Source organism: Diceros bicornis, chromosome 13 (genome assembly GCF_020826845.1).
Source record: "Diceros bicornis minor isolate mBicDic1 chromosome 13, mDicBic1.mat.cur, whole genome shotgun sequence".
In the NCBI taxonomy this organism is placed as follows: domain Eukaryota; kingdom Metazoa; phylum Chordata; class Mammalia; order Perissodactyla; family Rhinocerotidae; genus Diceros; species Diceros bicornis.
This window is the reverse complement of record NC_080752.1, coordinates 43906357-43929030: the sequence shown is the minus strand read 5'-3', so window position 1 is coordinate 43929030 and position 22674 is coordinate 43906357. Positions and strand designations below refer to the sequence as shown.

The window sequence follows — 22674 nt, the reverse complement described above, 5'->3', positions numbered from 1 at the left end:
GTTGGAAAGTGGGATTTCCTGATTTATTTGGAAAATACAGAAGTGATGTGTAGAAGGTTGGCATGGAGGTCTGGTTTAGTAATGATTGACCTTGACTAAGCTCAAGTTATCTTTGTGAGCCATTTGCTATATGTAAATAAATTCATAACTATTCAATGTATTTAGGTAATTAAGGTCAACACAGGTGGGCTTGGCACATAGATGGCACAGTAATGCCCTTCAACAGGTCTGTCCTTAAAACAATCGAGGCCTTTGAAAATCTACCTGGTCTTGGACCAAACTCCAAGTCTTGAGCATTTTGGTCTAGATTTAGCTGACTCCACTTGCTACTACACACTGAGCCATGCCACTTCCCTCCTGGCTGGAATGCCTAATGAAGTCTTTACCAGCCACCAGACTTGAAGCAAATTTGTTAAGAGGGAAGGGGGTATCTGAAATGGCAGATAAAACTGTCCACCACTTGACGTACAGCAGGTAATCCATGCATTCTGACCCCAGAGAACTTTAAGGACTTAACATGCCTAGCACATGAGAAGGGTGGGTTTATAAAGTCACATGATCCACTTTGGTTAATAATTCCAAACTCTCCTTATCTCCAGGAGTGTAGATAACCCTGCCTGGATAAATGATTGTTCAGACAAATTGGAACCTTGTTCAACCCCTCTTCAACAGACGGCCCCTTGGTTTTCATTTAAAATCAAATAGGTCACTATCAAATGAAGGCAAGTGTTGCCGGAATATTCATAATCTCAGGAAACAGCTGATTACTAAAATCTTACAAAACATTCCCAAAAGGGTAAAAGTTCTTGCTATATATATATATATATATATATGTATGTATTTTAAAAAGGAGTCTCTTGTCTCCCTCACATAGTCCATTCTGGCTTGTCCTTTGTCCTGGCTACATCATGGCGGGGATCTCTGAAGACACTGTGTCCAGGGGCTGCCAATGACATTCCATCAGTGCATCGTACAGCTCCTCGCTCTGCTCCATGAACTCCTTGTTGGCTTCAGTCACATCCAGCTGCGGCATGGGGTCTGGAAGAGAAGCAAGGATGCGTTCGGGGAGCGCCAAGGGGAGAAGCACTCAGCAGCCACAAGAGACTTGGGTTCAGTTCCCTCCTCCCAGGACTTCCTGTTTGCTAGGGCAAGTTCCCTATCCTCTGTGTCAGAGTTCCCTCTTTCCTCACAGGGGCTGATTGACCACTGCCTCACAGGATTCCTGTGAGGATGGAAATAGGATAATGTGTACTTAGAGAATGTAACACGTAGTCAGTACTCAAGTAACGGCAGCTGTCACTCCACATTTATTAAAAGCTACCCCTGTATCTCTACCAACACGTACCCTGGATTTTCTGGTGTGGTCCTTATTTCAATTTTGGGTTTGGAAAATCTGATCAAAATTACTAAGTCCAAAGCACTATTCTTAGAATATTAACATAGCATTGAAAATGAACCTTGGCTGCACACATCTTGGATGGATCTCACAAATAAAATACTGTGTGAGTGTTAAATGAAAGAAGCAAAACAGTACATAGAGTATGACTGCATTATATAAAGTTCAAAAACAGGCAAAAGAAACCATATTGTTTAGGGATACACATCTAGTGGATAAAACTATAACAAGAAGGAAGGAAATGGTTACCACAAGAATACCATAGTACTTTTCCCTAGCAGGGCTATAGTTTGTGATTGGAGGAAGGATGGCTTCTGGAGGCTGGCAATGTTCTACTTGACCTGAATGAAGGTTTCATAGGCAATCGCTTTATAATTACATGTTAACCTATACATTTGTTTTATGTAGTTTTCCATACATGCGTTATATTTCACAATACAAGTTTTAAAAAATACTTAATCACTATGACTGATAACATTTTATACTTTTCCTTTTAGTCTTGTTTGTGTTGGTTTAAAGTGCATACACACAAACACACCATTCATTAAAACACGTATTTTAAAACTCACTGGAAAATTAAAGACCTAAATAAATAGAAAGACATCCCATGTACTTGGATTGGAATACAATATTGTTAAAATGGCAATACTCCCCAAATTGATCTATAGATTCAATGCAATCCCCATCAAAATCGCAGCTGCCTTTTTTTTCAGAAAAGGACAAGTGATCATAAAATTTATATGGAAATGCAAAGGACCCAGAACAGCCAAAACCATCTTGAAAAAGAACGAAGTTCAAGGACTCACACTTCCCCATTTCAAAACTTACTGCAAAGCTACAGTAATACAGACTGTGTAGCAGTGGCCTAAGGACAGACATATAGATCAATGGAATAGGATTAAGAGTCCAAAACCAAACCTATACATTTATAGTAATCTGCTTTTCAACAAGGGTACCAAGACAACTCAATGGGTAAAGAACAGTCTTTTCAACAAATGGTGCTGGGACAACTGGATACCCACACACAAAAGAACGAAGCTAGACCCTTACCTCACACCTTACACAAAAATTAACTAAAGATGGATCAAAGACCTAAATGTAATGGCTAAAGCTCTTAGAAGAAAACAGGTGTAAACAGGCAATGGTTTCTTAGATATGACCCTATAAGCACAAGCAACAAACGAAAAAAAACTGGACATCATATAAATTAAAAACTTTTGTGCTCCAAAGGACATTATCAAGTGAAAAGATAACTAACGAAATGGGAGAAATAATTTGCAAATCCTATATCTGATAAGGGACTAAAATCCAGAATAGAATATAAAGAACTCTTATAATTCAACAATAAAAAGACAACCCAATTTAAAAGTGGCCAAAGGACTTAAATAGACATTTCTCTAAGAAAGATATACACATGGCCAGTAAGTATACGAAAAGATGCTCAAAATCATTACCCAGGGAAATGCAAATCAAAACCACAATGAGACACCACTTCAAACCCACTAGGATGGCTATAATGAAAAAGAGTAACAACTGCTGGTGAGGATGTGGAGAAACCGGAACCCTCATATACTGTTGGTGGGAATGGAAAACACCGCAGCCCTTTTGGAAAAGTGTGGCAGTTCCTCAAATTGTTGAAAACAGAGTTTTACCACATGATCCAGCAATTCCACTCCTGGGTATGTACCCAAGAGTAACGAAAATTTTTCCTGTCCACACAAAAACTTATACGAATGTTCATAGTAGCATTATTCATAATACCAAAAGTGGAAACCACCCAAATGTCCAACAACAAAATGGATACTCATACAATGGACTATCATTCTGCCGTAAAAAGATATGAAGTAATGACACCTGCTACAACATGGATGGACCTTGAAAACACTATGCTAAGTGAAAGAAGCCAGTCACAAAGGAACACAGGTTATATATGATTCCATTTATTTAAAATGTCCAGACAGGGTAAATTCAAAGAGACAGAAATAGATGAGTGGTTGCCAGGGGCCGGAGGGAGAGAGCATATGGAGAATAACTGCTAAGAAGAAACAGGGTTTCTTCTGGAACTAGACAGTGGTAATGGCTGCACAACTTTGTGATGATTCCTAAAAACTACTGAATTGTAGACTTTAAAAGGATGAATTTTGTTGTGTGAATTATATCCCCCAAAACAAAAAAAAAAAACCTAACTAGGATCTTATCACATATTCTATTTTATATCTGATCTTGTTTCATTGAGAACATTTTCTGTCAATATTCTTAGAAAAAGACATGATTAAAAAAATGACTACTGGGCCGGCCCCATGGCTTAGCGGTTAAGTGCACGCGCTACGATACTGGCGGCCCGGGTTTGGATCCTGGCGCGCACCGACGCACTGCTTCTCCGGCCATGCTGAGGCCGCATCCCACGTACAGCAACTAGAAAGATGTGCAGCTATGACATACAACTATCTAATGGGGCTTTGGGGGGAAAAATAAAATAAATAAAAAATTAAAAAAAATAAATAAATAAAGAAGATTATCCTCAATAACGTGGGTGGGCCTTATCCAATCAATTGAAGGTCTTAAGGCCTAAAACTGAAGTTCCACAAAGAAGGAATTCTGCCTTAAGACTGTAGCATGGAAATCCTGCCTGAGTTTCCAGCATGCTGGCCTGCCTTACAGATTTATATATACAGATATCCTCTTGGCTCTGTTTCTCTGGAGAACCTTGACTGACACAAGTAATATGTTTAAACTTTTTGTTCTTGTGGTTTATAGGCCATTTGTGTTTCTTTCCAGCTTTTCCACCTACTCTTAAGAGTCTGTTTCCATTTCCAACCCAGCCAGTGCTGAATCTTTTCACATAAGTATGATGCTCATTCCTGCAACCAGAGGGATTTTTCTTTCTCTTATAATTTTAATCTAAATTATAAGAGTTGAAGCTTTGAGCATTTACAAAGGCTTGATATGGAAACTGTAAGAAAGCAGGACCAGCCTGGTTACTCCACTCAGTGAAGGTAATAGCTTATGGGAACAGACTAGTAAACAGCTTGATCAAGGGCAGGCAATTGCATGTGTTGAAGTCTATGGATACACATACAATAAAAGCACCCTTCCTCATTCTGAAGATGGCCTGGAAGATGGCCTAGTGAAGCCAAGGAACAGATGAAGAATAACAATCGCTGCTGTGCCCCCTTCACTGTATGGTTATTATGTCAAGACAGTAGGCATAACTCAGTGGGGTACAGAGCACGATGTCTGGGGCAAGACTGCAAGGGTTCCATGACTGACTCCACCTCTAGCTACTAAGTTGCAACTTGCAACTATGTTGACCTTGAACAAGTAATTTAACTTTTTTTTTTGGTCAGGAAGATCAGCCCTGAGCTAACATCCATGCCAATCCTCCTCTTTTTGCTGAGAGAGACAGGCCATGAGCTAACATCTATTGCCAGTCCTCCCCCTTTTTAAGCCAAAAGCACCAGTAGATAGTTGTATGTCATAGTTGCACATTCTTCTAGTTGCTGTATGTGGGATGCAGCCTCAGCATGGATGGACAAGTGGTGCGTTGGTGCGCGCCCGGGATCTGAACTCGGGCCGCCAGTAGCGGAGCGCGAGCACTTAACAGCTAAGCCACGGGGCCGGCCCCAGTAATTTAACTTTTCTACCTCAGTTTTCTTTTTTTTTTTTTAAAGATTTAATTTATTTTATTTTGTCCCCCCAAAGCCCCAGTAGATAGTTGTATGTCATAGCTGCACATTCTTCTAGTTGCTGTATGTGGGACGTGGCCTCAGCATGGCCAGAGAAGCGGTGTGTCGGTGCGCACCTGGGATCCGAACCCGGGCCACCAGCAGCAGAGCGCACGCACTTAACTGCTAAGCCACGGGGCCGGCCCTCTACCTCAGTTTTTTATTCCATAAAATCAGGATAATCGTAGTACTTATTTCAAAACTGTTGTGAAGGTTAAATGAGTTAACATATGTAAAGTGCTTAGAACAGTGCCCTGCACATAGTAAAACCTCAGTAACTATTATCTATTATAACAAAGCCTGTTTTCCTTTCTTTTTTTTTTTTTAATTTTTATTTATTTTTTCCCCCAAAGCCCCAGCAGATAGTTGTATGTCATAGCTGCACATCCTTCTAGTTGCTGTATGTGGGACATGGCCTCAGCATGGCCGGAGAAGCGGTGCGTCAGTGTGTGCTCAGGATCCAAACCTGGGCCGCCAGTAGCGGAGCGCGTGCACTTAACCGCTAAGCCACTGGGCCAGCCCCTCAGTTTTCCTTTCTGTAGAATGGAGATTAGAATGGTACCTACCCATCACAATGTTGGCAGGTAGCAGCGCTTAGCAAAAAATATGTTGGCTATTATTATATTACTAACAGGTGAGAGAGAGATTGGAAAATTCTACTGTTATACGCAGATTTTATTATAATCAGGTTAATCATCTCTAAAAAGGAGGCAGTATTTCCTGGAAGGAACCAGAGACTGAGTAAAGAAAGACAGGGACTCCAGGCCTGACTTTGCCCCTAACTCCACCGTGTGACCCTGAGCAGACCACTTGGGCCACCAGTTCCCCATGTGTCAACTGGAGCTCCTACGTTCTGCGCCGCCCATCTCCCAAGGTCACTGATGTTAGAATCAGATGAGAGCACAGATGTGAAATTGCTTTAAAATGCTATGAAGTAGGTAAGTTTGTTCTTTGCCTGAAGGTGGTATGTTTCCTTAAAGGGATATTTTGCTTACAGATCACATTTTCCCTATGACTGTCTCAAAGAATAATCCTTAAAATAGAGTTAGATCTTAAACTTTGAGTCTGGGGCCTGCCCGGTGGCACAGCGGTTAAGTGCGCTCGCTCCGCTTCGGCGGCCCAGGGTTCATAGGTTCGGATCCCGGGCGCACACCAACGTACTGCTTGTCAAGCCATGCTGTGGTGGCGGCCCATATAAAGTAGAGGAAGATGGGCATGGATGTTAGCCCAGGGCCAATCTTCCTCAGCAAAAAGAGGAAGATTGGCATCGGATGTTAGCTCAGGGTTGGTCTTCCTCACAAAAAAAAAACCTTTGAATCTTTTTGTACCACATCTGTTCAGAAACAAGTTGAAAAAAAATTTGTTTTTCATAATTTTTTTCAAACCTTAAAAAATCCTATAAGTATTAATATCTCACTTAAAAAATTTTGTTTGGGGGCCAGCTTGGTGGCGTAGCAGTTAAGTGCACGTGCTCCACTTCAGTAGCCCAGGGTTCATAGGTTCGGATCCCAGGTGCGCACCGAGGCACTGCTTGTCAAGGCATGCTATGGTGACGTCCCATATAACGTAGAGGAAGATGGGCATGGATGTTAGTCCAAGGCCAATCTTTCTCAGCAAAAAGAGGAGGATTGGCATCGGAAGTTAGCTCAGGGCTTGTCTTCCTCACACACACACAAAAAAATTGTTTGAATGTTAGCAATTCCTTCAGTTTTACTTTCCTTTTTCTTCAGTTAAATTCAATAAAAATGACAACAAATGCTTTTAATTAAAAAAATTAATAATGGCTATTACTATGTAGCAGGATTAGGGGTGATTTTCAGTTACTACATAATACTCTACTGTATTTTCCAAATTTTCAATCATAACTATTACCTGAAAATGAGAAAAACATGCAAAATATATAGAAAAACATTAAAACATGAAATAAAACAATGATTTTTAGAAACTGTCAAACAAATACAAGGTAACAGTACTTTTGCTAGAGACCTACATCCTGGAGCAGAACGCCACTGTCTAGGGGTGACTGGCTCCCTCCCCTGTTGAGCTGCTTCCCCCTGGGCTCTCTCAGATCTGCACTCACACTCTCTCTTACTGTAAATATGTATGTATACCGGCTCTCTCACTAGAATGTAAGTTCCTCCAGGGCAGAATTGACCTTGCATTCTTTCAGCATCTAGCTGAAGGCACAGTGCCGGCCCATAAAGCAGTCATTCCATAAGGGCTGACAGGGGAATGAGTGAATGGACTCCTTTCTTACCTTCCAATGCATCATCTCCAACTTCTTCATATGTCTGCCAAGAGACCAGAGAGGTGGGTGAGAAACAGAGTGAAATCCTGGCCCATGATCAGAATGGCTTCCTTTTTTTTTTTTTTTTTGTGAGGAAGATTGGCCCTGAGCTAACATCTGCCAATCCTCCTCTTTTTGCTGAGGAAGACTGGCCCTGGGCTAACATCCAATGCCCATCCTCCTCCACTTTATATGGGACGCCGCCACAGCATGGCTTGCCAAGTGGTGCATCAGTGCGTGCGTGCCCGGGATCCGAACCGGCAAACCCCAGGCCGCCGCGGCAGAGTTCGTGCACTTAACCGCTTGTGCCACCGGGCCGGCCCCCAGAATGGCTTACTTTTAACAAGAGAGACTAGGTTGCTTCATCTTTCCCCATTTTTTCCTGAAGCCCAAGCTCCCGTCCTTACCAATCGCATCCTGGAGAATGACCTATGTCTCTACAGGATGACATAAGCCAAGAGGGCCATACTTGCCACATCACGGTTACCTGCATGGTGCTCTGGGTATAGCCATACTGGGGATAACTGTAGCTGTAGCTGCCTGTGTTCTGGTCATAGCCCCACTGGGCATAGTAGTTCTGGTACTGCTGGTAATACTGGTTGTAGCTGTAACTGTACATCTGACTATATTCCACTGGCTTCACACGACTCCTTAAATGAAGAAAGAACCAAAAATAAACAAATGCAAGCAAACATTTCCAAAACACTTATTAAGTGGCCAAGGATTAATTCCCACAACAACCCTATGCAATAAGTATACCATTATTCCTATTTTTTAGATGAGGAAACTGAGGTACAGAGAGGTTACATAATTTGTCCAAAGTCACACAGCTAGTAAGAGATTCAAACCCAGGCGGTCTGGCTCCAGAGCCCATGCTTTAAAGCTAGGAGCTTTTTTGTGTGTGTGAGGTAGATCAGCCCTGAGCTAACATCCATGCCAATCCTCCTCTTTTTTGCTGAGGAAGACTGGCCCTGAGCTAACATCGTGCCTATCTTCCTCCACTTTATGTGGTACACCGCCACAGCATGGCCTGACAAGCGGTGTGTTGGTGCAAGCCCGGGCCACCAGCAGCGGAACGCACTCACTTAACCGCTATGCCACTGGGCCAGCCCCAAAGCTAGGAGCTTTTAATGGTTAGGTTTGTCTCTCTCATCAAACTTCGTCAGTACTGATTTTTCCTCTTCTCAAGATCTTAGGGGCTGCTTTTCTGCTAGCCACAAAGGCTCAGGTAAACATGGCCTGGAGAATCTGGATTTAGGATGATCCAAGATGCATTTCAAACCACAAAATATTTAATCACCTCTTCCCCACAAAAAAATAAAGAGAAGTGTTCCAGCAGCCTTACTGTGATCACTGTAGTCACAGCTACCATTTATGGAGTAGGTACTCAGGATCTGTGCCAATTATTTTTCATATATGGTCTCCTATTTTAAGTCCTGCATAATCCTATGATAGAGCTTTCATTTATTATTTCCATTTTACAGATGAGAACACTGAACCTCTAAAAGGTTAAAGTGATTTACCCAAGGCCACACCTAGGACTGGAGCCAAATTGAACTCCGAGGGTCATGCTCCTAACAGCAGACCATTATACACTGCACCTGCCCTGACAGACTCACGATGTCTTGCCAGTCTCCTACATCCTGCATCTGCCAATCAGGGCTGAGGCCCAACGTCAGTGGAAAGCTTTCTTATCCTGATTGCACAGCTGCCCCAGCTGCTGTTAACCAAAGACAGAACGTCAAGCCTGCGTGCCACTGCTTTCAAAAACATAAAAAACCATGTGTGTAGGCTTATGAAACAGGCCTGGAGGATGACCAGCAGTCCTAGCTGAGAGGAATCAAAAGAACATAACCCAACCCAACCCGGACATGACAATGCTCCTCCAGTCATTGCCTCGGAAGGGCCAGTCTCTCGTAGGGGCACACCAAACACGTGCAGGAGGCAGAGGACACCACCACCATGCCAGATGGTTTATAAGGAGAGTCATAACTGCCACACAGTGTGGAACATACTATGTCCTCGTGATTGGTGCATTCTATCTCCACAATGAAGCCCAAGAGGAAACCAAGTCATAAGCAGGAGCTGAACTACTATACGAATCTCTGTCACAGCAACCACAAATGCTCAAAGTCTGAATGAGCTCTTCCCAAGTCCCTTGCGAGTTCAATGTCTGTTTGGTGAGCAGGACTCAGCCAGAGCAGACAAACAGACTCCACGTCTCAACAGCCCCCGACAGGGTGGCCTGATGAAGTCCAACTGCAGAAACTCTCTCTCCCTGCGCAGCACCAGGCTGGAAACTGACAATGTTTGCCTCCACGACTCCCCTTCCATGCTTCCAGGACATCTGCCACCCTCCTGACATGTTCAGGTAACTGAAGGTACAGTCTCCCTGGCCTGGGTCTGTACATTAATGTTCTGTTTCTCCACACTAGGCTCTTACAGTCTAACTCTCAAAGGGAACTCTTATCTCCCTCAATTCCTAGTGCTTGAGGGCACCTCCTCAGAGGCAGGAACCAAATACAACATTCAAAGAAGAAACAGATATAACAGAATATAACCTCCTTGCAGAAGGGACTTTGTTTCTCTTGTCTAGGACAAGGCCTACAAAGTTGTAGGGACTCAGTTATTGTTGACTGACTAAATGGTAACATTTCAGAAACAGCCAAATAGTCAACACCAGAGGAAGTGCTAGAGAGAACACACAAAAGAATATCCTGCAGCTGTTAAAAATGTTACAATGATGATGACTGTGCAACTATATGGAAAGGTGACTACCTATACTGAGTAAACTCGGGAAAAAAAAGAATGAGCATTGTTATTACAATTAAAAATGAATAAAGAAGTAAATGTACCACATGTAAAGTGACCCATATATAGTGTGTGCATGTTTAGCTATATACCATGGATGCCTACAGAGAAGCCTGGAAAGGAACTCAGAAATTATAATTGTCACTTTAGGATAATGAGGAAATTTTAGTTTCTTTAATGTTTTTATATATATCATAGAGTTTAGAACAAATAACATTTTGGGGGGGAATCACTTAGGCTAATCTTCCATGTGTTAAAAACAGTTAAACTGCAAAGAACCTTTGAATCTTTTGCTGCTTTCAAAAACACGGCCATTTGGAAGTTCTGCCCTAAGAATGCAGCCACTCTTGTACTTTTGGTGGTTTCTCAGCCTTGGCACCACTGTTTTTGGGGGGCGGGCAAAAATTCTTTGTTGTGGCGGCTGTCCTGCACACTGTAGGATGTTTAGTAGCATCTCTGGCCTCTACTCATTAGATGCTAGTAGAACCTCCCCGCCCCAAGCTGTGACAATAAAAATTGTCTCCAGATGTTGCCAATGTCCCCCGGGGGGAAAATCACCCCCAGTTGAGAACCACTGCTTTGACCAAAGGATGGAGGATTCGATGCAAAGAATAGTTGTCTTACATCTGAGTGAGAAACCTGCTTGGAGCTCTAAGGGAAGAAAGGTTTTCTGCCTAGCATGACAGGTACAATAGTGACGCATATAATACAAAGTGTTTGGATCATTAATTCTTAGCCATTCCCATAGCAAGGGACATTCACAGGAGGTTTATAGACTTTATTGATATAAATGAGGCTAAAACTGAGTGTAATTTTTTTCCTTCTGTTCAATTCTTATTAATTTCATGGATAAATTCTTTTGGGGGGAGGAAGATTAGCCCTGAGCTAACATCTGTTGTCAATCCTCCTCTTTTTGCTGACGAAGACTGGCCCTGGGCTAACAGCCATGCCCATCTTCCTCAACTCTTTATCTGTGGGACGCCTGTCACACCATGGGTTGACAAGCAGTGCGTAGGTCCGCGCCCGGGATCTGAACCACTACACCACTGGGCCAGCCCCTCATGGATACATTTCTAAGAGTGGCACTAGTGGGCAAAGAACAGGGACATTAAGCATGTACAGCCAAACTGCTTTTCCAGTGCTGCTATCAGCAATGTCTGAATGTACCTGCCTCCCCCAGTCACAGCTCTCTCCTCAACTATAAGCTTCTGGAGGCGCAGGGTTATACTCGTTCATCTCCAACACCCAGCCTAGCAAATATCAGTCATTCATTATCGGTGACCTGAACTGAATCTCCCGCAACCTCCTATCCAGCATGTGGATGCTCCAATTATCAACAAACAGATGAAGAGAATCCAAGTCGGGGTCAGTCCAGAAGCCCTCCACCCTCCCTGCCAGGGCAGGACTCACGCTTTAGGGATTGCCACGCTCAGCCGCACTGGTTTAGACCCTAGTCCTACTGCTCCCTGGCACTCCGTCAGGGCTCGCTTCTGTTCTAGTTCATCTGTGAATTTCACAAAACCATAGCCTCTGCAGGAAAAAAACACACATTATTTAGATCACAAATGTGATGAAGGTCAAGTCCAAAAATGGAAAACGGGCTGAGAAGAGAGAGAGTCCATCAAACTATGTAGGAGGGGATGAGATCCCATCGGTGGAAGTGTGCCACAGAGCAATGTGAGATTTAAGCCTAGGAGGCTCCTGAGTTCTATAGGGATTTTCACTTTCAGTTCCCCATTCTCCCCCATACCTTCACTTATGAGGCTCCTTCCCTCCCAATCTACTGGGAAGTATTATCATTATCATTACAGTAGTAGCAGTGGTAGGAATAGTCATAGAAATTCATTCAGTAAATATTTACCAAGTCTGCCCTGTATGCCAGGTACTGTGCCAGGCACTGGGATTGATCAGTCACAAGTGGACAAGGTTCCTACTCTCCTGCACTTATTCTACTTGGAGGAATAAATGAATGCTAATATTTAATGAACACTTATTATTTCCCAGGCACTGTGCTGAACATTTTCCCAGGGTTAGCTCAGACTGTTAGGAACGGTCCAACAATTTCCTAACGGTAGTATCCACATTTTACTGAAGAGGGAACCAAAGTTCAGAGACGTTTAATAACTTGCCCAAAGTCATAGTAGAAGCAGGATTCAAATCCAGGTCTGTCAGACTCCCAAAGCTTGAGCTTACAATTACTGCTCTGATCAAGAGTGAACCTTTCCTGAGGCTTTCCCACTTCTGAAGTAACAATAATAAATAAAACAGTAAATACCTATAAAGCATTTCTTATTGCTTTATTTATATCATCTAATCCTTATATCACCCCTATGAGCCGATACTATTCATCAGCCCCATTTTACAGACGAGGAAATGGGGTCAGAGGTTCAGTACTTGTCCGCTGCATTATCCCCGGCTAGCGTTGGAGCTGCGATTCAAACCAGGCAGCCTGGCTCCAGAGCTTGTGCTCTGAACCACCATGCTACACGGTCTCTGTATAATACCTCTACCTCTCTATAACACCATTTTTCTACGAGAAGAATGCTGAAACTAACAGGGTAGCATCAATAATAGGTAAGGCCTTACTTAGATACTCCTGTCTGGTCCAAAACCACCTTGCCTCCCCGACAGGAGGGGTAGACTTTGACGAAGAATTCATAGAGCATGCCATCGTCCACATCTGGGGTCAGGTCCCCCACAAAGAGGGAGTACTCAGGGCTGAGAGGAGAGAACAAGATTCAGAGACAAAGACCAAAACCTTTGTTCTGACGGGCTCTTTGGCCCATTCTAGGTAAACCTTTCCTGGGCTTCCTTAGGGAACAACGCACCTGCTGGGTCCTTAACCAGTTCCTAACTTGTTTCATTTGGCAGTCGTGGCACAAGAGTTATGGAAGTAGTCCCCTGCCCCAAGTCCTTCATCCACTGTACAAAGCCTGCCTGGCTTCAAGTTATTACAGGAGTGCAGATGCGGGGATAGGGTCAGCGGTGCTCAAAAGATAAAACTAGACATTCTGTATTTATTGCATATTTTTAATTCAAATGGTGAAAGACAGAGAGAAAATGAGAACTGGACCTTATCTCCTAAAGACCTAAAGAGTAGCTAAAATGAAATCCCCCAACTTGTAGAACAGGAGTTAGTAAACTTTTTCTGTAAAGGGCCAGATAGTAAATATTTAAGGCTTTGTGGGGCACCTATGGTGTCTGCTGATTTTTCTTTGTCTGTTTTCACAATCCTTTAAAAGTGTAAAAACCATTTTTAGCTCGCGGGTGATACAAATCAGCCACAGTTTGCAAACCCCGGTTCTAGAACAATTCTTAAAAAAATAAAAGAATTCATTATTTTCTTATTTCAAGTATGATACATATTCCTTGTATAAATCAGAATGCACAAAAGGACAAAAAAAAATTACAAATAACCCAACCACTCAAAGGTAAATCACTAAGAATACATTGATATATGCTTTTGTCTTTTCTCTTTGGCTTCTTCTTTTTAATTTACAAACACTAGATATGATTCATTTGTTTTGTTTCTAGCATTTTTTCTTTTTTTTTTAATTTTATTTATTTATTTATTTTTCCGCCAAAGCCCCAGTAGATAGTTGTATGTCATAGCTGCACATCCTTCTAGTTGCTGTATGTGGGATGCGGCCTCAGCATGGCCAGAGAAGCGGTGCGTCAGTGCGCGCCCGGGATCCGAACCCGGGCCGCCAGTAGTGGAGCACAAGCACCCAACTGCCAAGCCACGGGGCCAGCCCCATGTTTCTAGCATTTTTTCACCTTTAACATACTGCCAACATCTTGACATGTCAGTATTCTGCTATAACATGACTTATTAATACATCGCATTCCAATTAACGAACATATTGTAATTTAAACCACTTTCCTATTATTAGATTATTTGTTTTTCCCCAAATTTTGCCTATATATGCAATTTTTTGTTGTGGTTGTTGGTGAGGAAGATCAGCCCTGAGCTAACATCCATGCCAATCGTCCTCTTTTTGCTGAGGGAGACTGGCCCTGGGCTAACATCTGTGCCCATCTTCCTCCACTTCATATGGGATGCCGCCACAGCACGGCCTGACAAGCAGTGCATCAGTGCGCGTCCGAGATCTGAACCTGGGCGGCCAGCAGCAGAGCGTGCGCAGTTAACCGCTATGCCACGGGGCCAAGCCCTATATGTAATATTTCAACGAACACTATTGAGGTTAATCTTTGCTCATAGCCTTGAATAAATTCTGAAAAGTAGAATTATGGGGTCAATGGGTACAAATCTTTCTAAAGCTTCTGACACTGTTCTAAAGATTTCAAACGGCAACGTGAAATGCTGAATCAATTTATGTTGCTACAACAGGTCAATTCTTACTGAATAAAACCACAATCCTGTGGGGAGTTAACAGGGTGGAAGGCTAGGGGAAGGACCACATATTGGGAAGACATGGGCCTCGATACAAAGCATACAGAGAAGATCCAACAATGCGGAATAGGAGGGTATCTTTCTTCAGGAGGGAGGCAAAGTGGAGCCACACTCAGCTCCCCATCCTCCTCTTTGGTTGTGACAGGCACAGTGAGGCATTTTGTCTCTATGTGGACATTTCCTGGGGCTTGAAGCTACCTTGGGATTACTCTGTACTTACCTGTTATCTGGTTGTTTCCCATAAGTGGCATAGTTCAATTTAAAACGTTTTGCCTGGAAATTTAAAAACAAACAAACTAAAACACAGAAAGGTGTTTCAAGAGTCAAACGATATTTCAAAAAAACTGAAATAAATTACCTTGGCCAAAACATCTCCCCCTCTCTAAGCCTCAGCTTTTTCTCCTGTATAAAATGAGGGGGTTGCACGGATGACCGCTAAGGGCACTGCCAGCTCCATGGTTCTATGAGCACAGGTGTGCCAGCTTGGTTCAGCTGTAAGCTAAGTAACTGTGGGAAGAGCAGAATGTAACTGTCTTGAAACCTGTCCTCATTGCTGCCAGCCTGTTCTACTTTCTCAACCAAGTAAGAGATCTAGAGTTTCAAGTCTTCCACTAAGGGAGGCAGCAGTGCAGAGTGGAAAGGGCATGGATTTTAGAGGCAACCAATCTTCAGTTTGCATCCTGGCTCTGCCACTTACTACTTATGTTCCTTGGGCAAGTTATTTCACTTCCCTGAGCTTCAGTTTCCTGGTCTGTCAAAGATAACAATGCCTACTGCTCAGGGTTGTTATAGGATTAAATAAAATAATATAAGTATACAGTAGGAATTCAATAAATGATAATTATCAATGACAATAAAAATGGTAACATCATCATTATCTAAGTATCCTTACAGGTGTGGCTCCTGGAAGGGGTTTCCCATTAATTTTATGCAAACACTTCTCAGCTGTGGCCAAATCTGCGAATTCTACAAAGCAGTAGCCAGCTGGGATCCTGGAAAGAGAGCAAACAGAGAAAGCGAATGATTAAAGATGCGACTCCCAGATGAGAGACTGGGTCTTGGCCTGAAGGGAGGGAGAAATGTTTTTCTAATCAGAGCCCATACTGTTTTTGTTCCCTGCCATATTCCGGTTCAGAACTAACTTACAAACATGACTATAAAGACTGCCAATCTGAGCCAGTCCAGACTCATTTAGTAAACGTTTATTTATGTACTGTATCACCTATGAAGTACTCTTGCCAAAAACGTTTAATGCATTCCAATCAAATCTTCAGATCTAATGTTCAGTTTACAGGAAATATCAGGGATAGAACAAGTAAAACACCACCACAAGGAAACAAATAAATCCAGAATGTAGGACCAGAATCCAGAATGTAGGACCTTATGTAACACAATCAATCTTACCTCTTTATAATTTATTTATTTATTTTCCCCCAAAGCCCCAGTAGATAGCTGTATGTCATAGCTGCACATCCTTCTAGTTGCTGTATGTGGGACGCAGCCTCAGTATGGCCGGAGAAGCGGTGCGTCGGTGCGCGCCTGGGATCCGAACCTGGGCCACCAGTAGCGGAGTGCGTGCACTTAACCGCTAAGCCACGGGACCAGCCCAATCTTACCTCTTTAAAAAGTCAATGTTATGAGAAAAAAATGAGGTGGCCTTGTCTACATTAAAAAGAGACTTAATAGAAAAACTAAACGCAATGCAGGATCTGATCTTTGATTGGATCCTAATTCATTAAAAACCAAACATACAAAAAGCCATGAAAGATAGTCTGGGGACAATTATAAAAATTTAAATGTAGACTGGCCATTATATGGTGTTAGGAAATTGTTACCTTTGTGAGTGTGAAATGAGCACTGTGACTATGTAAGAGAATGTACAGTTTTTGGCCATGTTTGCTTAAATATTCAGCTGTGCAGTGTCACAGTGCCTGTAATTTACTTTCATACGGTTCAGCAAAAAGAAATATCAGTCTATCTAAATCTATTTTCAACATGTATATTATTAACTAGAGCTCAATTATTGTTTACAGTTCTTTTTTTCTTTTTTGGTTTACACGCAGTGATATCTTTAGATAGATTTAGATAGACAGATAAGGAAAACATGGCAACATGTTAAGAACTATTTTTTTTTTTTTGTGAGGAAGACCAGCCCTGAGCTAACATCCAATGCCAATCCTCCTCTTTTTTGCTGAGGAAGACTGGCCCTGGGCTAACATCCATGCCCATCTTCCTCTACTTTATATGGGACGCCACCACAGCATGGCTTAACAAGCAGCGCGTCGGTGCGCGCCTGGGATCCAAACCAGCGAACCCCGGGCCGCTGCAGCGGAGTGTGCACACTTAACCGCTTGCACCACCAGGCCAGCCCCAGAACTATTGAGATTAGGTAGTAGCTGTATAAGTGTTCACTGTACTATTTCTTTGCAGTTTTGTCTGAAAATTTTCAAATTAAAAAAAAAGTTTTTTTAGATGACCTACCACAGGCCAGGCTGATACAGAGTTGAAGAACACGGTTTCCGTCCCCAAGAAACTTACAATCTAGTTGGAAAGACCAAGTAAACCCATGGACCTTACCTAATGGGGGATGTCTGTGAGATCCCCAGTGTTCTATTTTTGAATGCATCACTAGCAGACATAAGTAGGAGGATGTGACTATACCCTCTGACATCCCTTCCTACTAAGAGATTTATACAGAAAAGTTAATTTTCCTTAATATCATCCTTAAAGCTATCACCAGTGAAATAATCCAAACTTTCCTGGAAATAACTACTTCAGACCTTCATTTCAAATAACCTTATGAACACAAAGCCAAAAAGGAATTGGCAGGGGTGGTACCTGAGTCCAAGGACCACAGGACAGCCTGTATGAGCTCCACTAACATTCGTTGATCCTAAGAAGAATGGTGGGCCAAATCCGTGCCTTCTGTCTTGTGTGTGCTAGAATCTTAAGGCTCACAGATGTATAAAGACCACCACCAGTAAGAGCTGACCATTACTGGGCTGGCCCCGTAGCTTAGCGGTTAAGTGCACATGCTCCGCTACTGGCGGCCCGGGGTTCAGATCCCAGGTGCGCACCAATGCACCGCTTCTCCGGAGGCCACGTCCCACATACAGCAACTAGGAGGATGTGCAACTATGACATACAACTATCTACTGGGGCTTTGGGGGGGGCGGGGGAAGGAGGAGGATTGGCAATAGATGTTAGCTCAGAGCCGGTCTTCCTCAGCAAAAAGAGGAGGATTAGCATGGATGTTAGCTCAGGGCTGATCTTCCTCACAAAAAAAAAAAAAAAGAGCTGACCATTACCAAGCACTCACTACAGGCCAGGCACTGTGCTAGTCACTTCACATGCACATCTCATCTAATCCTCACATAACTGTATGAGGCGAATGAAACCCATTACTCCTATTTGGATGAGGAGACTGAGACTCAGCAGGATTATGCAATATACCTTAAACCACACAGCTGGTATGTGCCAAAGGTTGAATTTGAATTCGGGACAGTCTGACTATATTCTTTTCCTAACATTATGAAAAATTCCAAAAATAAAAATTGAAAGAATTGTACAGCAAATACCCATATACCCACCACCTATAATTAACATTTTATTATACTTATTTTATCACATAACTGTCCAACTATCCATCCCTCTACCCATTTATCATCCTTCTCATTTTGATACATTTTAAAGTAAGTTGCAGATATTGGTATACTTCCCTCAATTACTTTAATATGCATATTAGTAACTAGAGTTCAATTATTGTTTAGTTTTTCTTTTTTGGTTTACATGGAATGAAATGCACAAATCTTCTAGACGCTGAGTTATTTCCACCACAGATTAATTTTGTGTAATCTAGAAGTTTATTTTTTTTTTAATAATTTTATTTATTTATTTATTTCCCCCCCAAAGCCCCAGTAGATAGTTGTAGGTCATAGCTGCACGTCCTTCTAGTTGCTGTATGTGGGACACGGCCTCAGCATGGCCGGAGAAGCGGTGCGTCAGTGCGAGCCTGGGATCCGAACCCAGGCCGCCAGCAGCGGAGTGTGCACACTTAACCGCTAAGCCACAGGGCCGGCCCTAGAAGTTTAAATAAATGGAATCATAGAGTAACACTTCTTTCATTTAGCATAATACTTTTGAGATTCATTTCTGTGGTTGCTATATAAGCAGTTCCTTTTTATTGCTAAATTATATTCTATTGTATGAATATACCAGTATTTATTTATCTATTTACCTATTCATGGATACCTGGGCTGCTTACAGTTTTTGGCTATTGTCATAAAGCTGCTATGAACATTCTTTTTCTTTGTGGATGTATGTTTTCATTTCTCTGGGGTGAATACCTAGGACTGGACTTGCTGGGTCATAGGGTAGATGTATGTATATAAGGCACTGCCAGACACTTGCCCCCAGTGATTGTGCTGTTTTATAGTCCCATCAATGATGAGAGATGTGGTTGCTCCACATCTGACTGCATTTTCTTTTTTTAATTTTAAAAATTGTGTTAAATATACATAAAATATATCATTAACCATTTTTAAGTGTACACTTTAGTGCTACTAAGTACATTCACATTGTTGTGCAACCACTAACTGCATTCTTTTTTTTCCTAATAACTTTATTTATTTATTTATTTTTTCCCCCAAAGCCCCAGTAGACAGTTGTATGTCATAGCTGCACATCCTTCTAGTTGCTGTATGTGGGACGTGGCCTCAGCACGGCCGGAGAAGCGGTGCGTCAGTGCGCGCCCGGGATCCGAACCCGGGCTGCCAGCAGCAGAGCGCGCGCACTTAACCGCTAAGCCACGGGGCCGGCCCATTAACTGCACTCTTAATCATTATGCTCTATTGTATATTATTTTTCCTTGGGTCTTTTTCCCTTATTTTCTCTGGTCTTGTTTTTTCAAATTTACAGTCATTTATTTTACAGTATTCTTATAAGCCATTTCAAAGTCTTTGTCAAATGAGTCAGGATGTAAATGTCACGTGTCTCTAAGTACCACCATAAGAAACAGCTAGAGTTTAGTAATCACAGGTAGGGTAGTTCCAAACCTTATTTCAACAAAGATTAAAATGTGAGAACCTATGTCAGTGCTTTAAAAAGTAGAAAGCATTACTGAATGTATTTTCATACCAAGAGCTGATTATCTGGGGTTTTCTGTCCACAAGAGCAAAAAGAAACATATTTAGGCCAGCATGATCTACCAGTCAGAAAATCCATCCCTGGGTACTGGGGTTCTGAAGACACAAAGTACCTGTTCACCAAACAGCCACAGGGTTGGCCACACTTCCTATCTCTCATCTGTATTGTTCAACCATTTGAGGATTTAGCAAGCTGCTTTAGTAGAGTAGCTGGCACAGAGCAGATGCGCAACAAACATTATCAAATTCATAAAGGAATCCTCTCATTTCTAACTAGAACCCTAAGGGAAACTAAGATCCCCAAAGAGAAAGAAGAAATTGGAGGCAGTAGAGCACCACCATCTGAAAATATTCTCTGCCTTTTGTTTTGTTTGCTAATTTACTGTCTCATTCCCCCAACACAATGTAGTAAACTCCATGAGCAGAGGGACTAGGTCTGGCTCATTTCAGCCATGTATCCTGAGAATGTAGAACAGTAGCACATAGCAGTGTCTCTACAAATAAATTTTTAAAGGAATGATATAAGAGTTAAGGGCACTCCTGGCTATGAGGACAGACTTGAATTCCAGTCCTGGCTTGTCATTTATTAGCTGTGTAACTTTAAGACAGTTATTAAGCCTCTCTAATAATAGTACCTAGCACAGAGGTTTTTGTGATTTCCTTTTTTTTTTTTTGCTAAGGAATTTTAGCCCTGAGCTAACATCTGTTGCCAATCTTCCTCTATTTTTTTAAAAACATTTTATTTATTTATTTTTTTGTGAGGAAGATCAGCCCTGAGCTAACATCCATGCCAATCCTCCTCTTTTTGCTGAGAAGACCAGCTGTGAGCTAACATCTATCGCCAATCCTCCTCCTTTTTTTTCCCCAAAGCCCCAGTAGATAGTTGTATGTCACAGTTGAACATCCTTCTAGTTGCTGTATGTGGCACGAGGCCTCAGCATGGCCGGAGAAGCAGTGCGTCAGTGCGCGCCCGGGGTTCCGAAACTGGGCCGCCAAGCCGAGCTCGCTCACTTAACTGCTAAGCCATGGGGTGGGGCCCGCTTCCTCTCTTTATATGGGGGTGGCTGCACAACGTGGCTGACCAGTGGTGTAGGTCCGTGCCCAGGATCTGAACCCACAAACCCAGGCTGCCAAAGCAGAGCACCAAACTTAACCACTACACCACCCCACAGCCCCTAGGTTTTTGTGATTTTAAAACGTGATTTTAAAGGGCTTATTACCTAGCAGATCACAATCTGTTTATATTTACTGATCATATACCATATGCCAGGCACTGTTCTAAATGCTGAATGTGAATTAACTCATTTAATCCTCACCATAACTCTATGAGGTAGGTGCCATTGTTACCTCCATTTTTATAGTCAAGGTGAAGGAAACAGTGAGGTTAAGTAACTTGTTCAAGGTCACACGGCAGACATAACTTTCAAACACCGTCTGGCTCCAGAGTCCATTTCTTCAGCAATACGCTAAACTTCCGCTCAATATGCCTCCAATTGTTAGGTTTTATAACATTATAATAACTATTACTAGGAGTAAGAAGCCGTGACTCTCCGCGATGTTTACATTCTCCCGAATGCCACTTGCAGCATGATGGATTAAGGGAGAACCGAGAAGATGGAAGGAGAGAACGTACCCAGTGAGGCGGTTTCGGATAATTTTAACGCTCATCACGGTCTCCCCCATGGTGGCAAAGGCTCTGGAGATGAAGTTCTCATCCATGTAGGGCTCCAGCTGCGTAAACACAAGAGCAGAGCGACTCAGGCCAGCATTCCGGCTCCTCATTCCCGGTTCCAGAGACCCTGCCCCTAGGCCCAGGGTGGGCTACACGCCGCGGGCTGGGGCGGGAGATGAAGCGGTTTTCCTCAGCTGAGCGGTTTTAACCCCAACTCCGGCGTTCCCAATCCCTTGCCTCCCTTCCCTTCAAACTTGCTCCCTTTAGGGAGCCTTCCGCTTGGGTGTAGGAACCCCACCCCTCCAGTCCTAGAACCACAGCGCCCTTCAGTCCTTGGGATTCCTTCCATTCTACGCCCACAAAGAACCTCCCTTTCCCTTCCACGAACCCAGGCGGGGCCCCAAGACCCTCCCCCTCAGACTCAGTGTCTTCACCTAGACGTTGGGACCCGCTTCTCCGTCACCCAAAAGGACTCCCCTCTCCACTCACTTCCACCCTTTTGGGATCCAAAGACCCCTTCCCCTCAGACCCTTCCTCCCTCCTGGGACCCGGGCGGCCGCCCTCACTCACGTCGCCCATCCACAGGCTGGCCGCCATGCCCGCAGCCGGGCCGGGACGCCACGGAGCATGCGCCTCCGACGCCTTCTGCGCACGCGCTGAAACTCCGCGCCCAGCGCCTCGCCGGGATATACCGCGCCGGCTTTTCGGGCGAACCGGCTGGGCGCGGGCGGAGTTCAGACTGGAGCACCAGCCCGCACAGGCCAGTGGGTTACTCGAACAAGAGGCTATCTAGGGTTTCTGACTAAACACACACACATATGTACATCTAAAGTTACAAAAGTAATATATGTTCATTGTAACAAGTTACAAATATAAGCACATTTTTTTAAAAAGTGAAAAGTCCCCTTTGGGAGCCTGGACGATCCGGTTCCACTAACGCTGTGTGCAATTGGGCAAGCCACTGGTCCGCCCCAGCCACGCCTTCACCCTGCGTTGCCCAGTTTGCAAAACACGAGACTTTTGTTGAACCTGGAATGGGATTTTTCCATCATTCCCTTGTATAGCCCTGGGGAGGGGAGAGGGGAGGGTTAAAAAGAGTGGAAATTGGGGCAACCCTATCATCTCAATAACCAATCAGTCCCCAAGTCTTGTCACTCTACTTTCTTGAGTCCCACAACCACTACCCTAATCCAAACTGCCAGGAGCTCCAACCTGTTCCATAGCA

At 43.2% G+C, this 22674-nt stretch overlaps 1 protein-coding gene across 3 annotated transcripts; it reads right to left on the bottom strand.

Moving 5' to 3' along the window:
• Position 1: 1 nt before the first annotated feature.
• Positions 2-22089, bottom strand: TRNAU1AP (tRNA selenocysteine 1 associated protein 1). Of its 3 annotated transcripts, none has more exons than XM_058553425.1 (9): positions 22020-22089; positions 21411-21508; positions 15526-15625; positions 14854-14906; positions 12806-12937; positions 11630-11749; positions 7896-8055; positions 7379-7412; positions 2-1038 (listed from the first exon to the last, which is right to left on the bottom strand). In XM_058553425.1, exons 1-9 carry the CDS (start codon positions 22044-22046, stop codon positions 902-904), a joined length of 861 nt encoding a protein of 286 aa, XP_058409408.1. In that variant the 5' UTR covers positions 22047-22089; the 3' UTR covers positions 2-901. The 3 variants fall into 3 exon arrangements, with proteins under 3 accessions (XP_058409408.1, XP_058409407.1, XP_058409409.1); XM_058553424.1 differs by having other exon boundaries at positions 7896-8058; positions 22020-22088; XM_058553426.1 differs by lacking the exon at positions 12806-12937 and having other exon boundaries at positions 7896-8058.
• Positions 22090-22674: the final 585 nt, after the last annotated feature.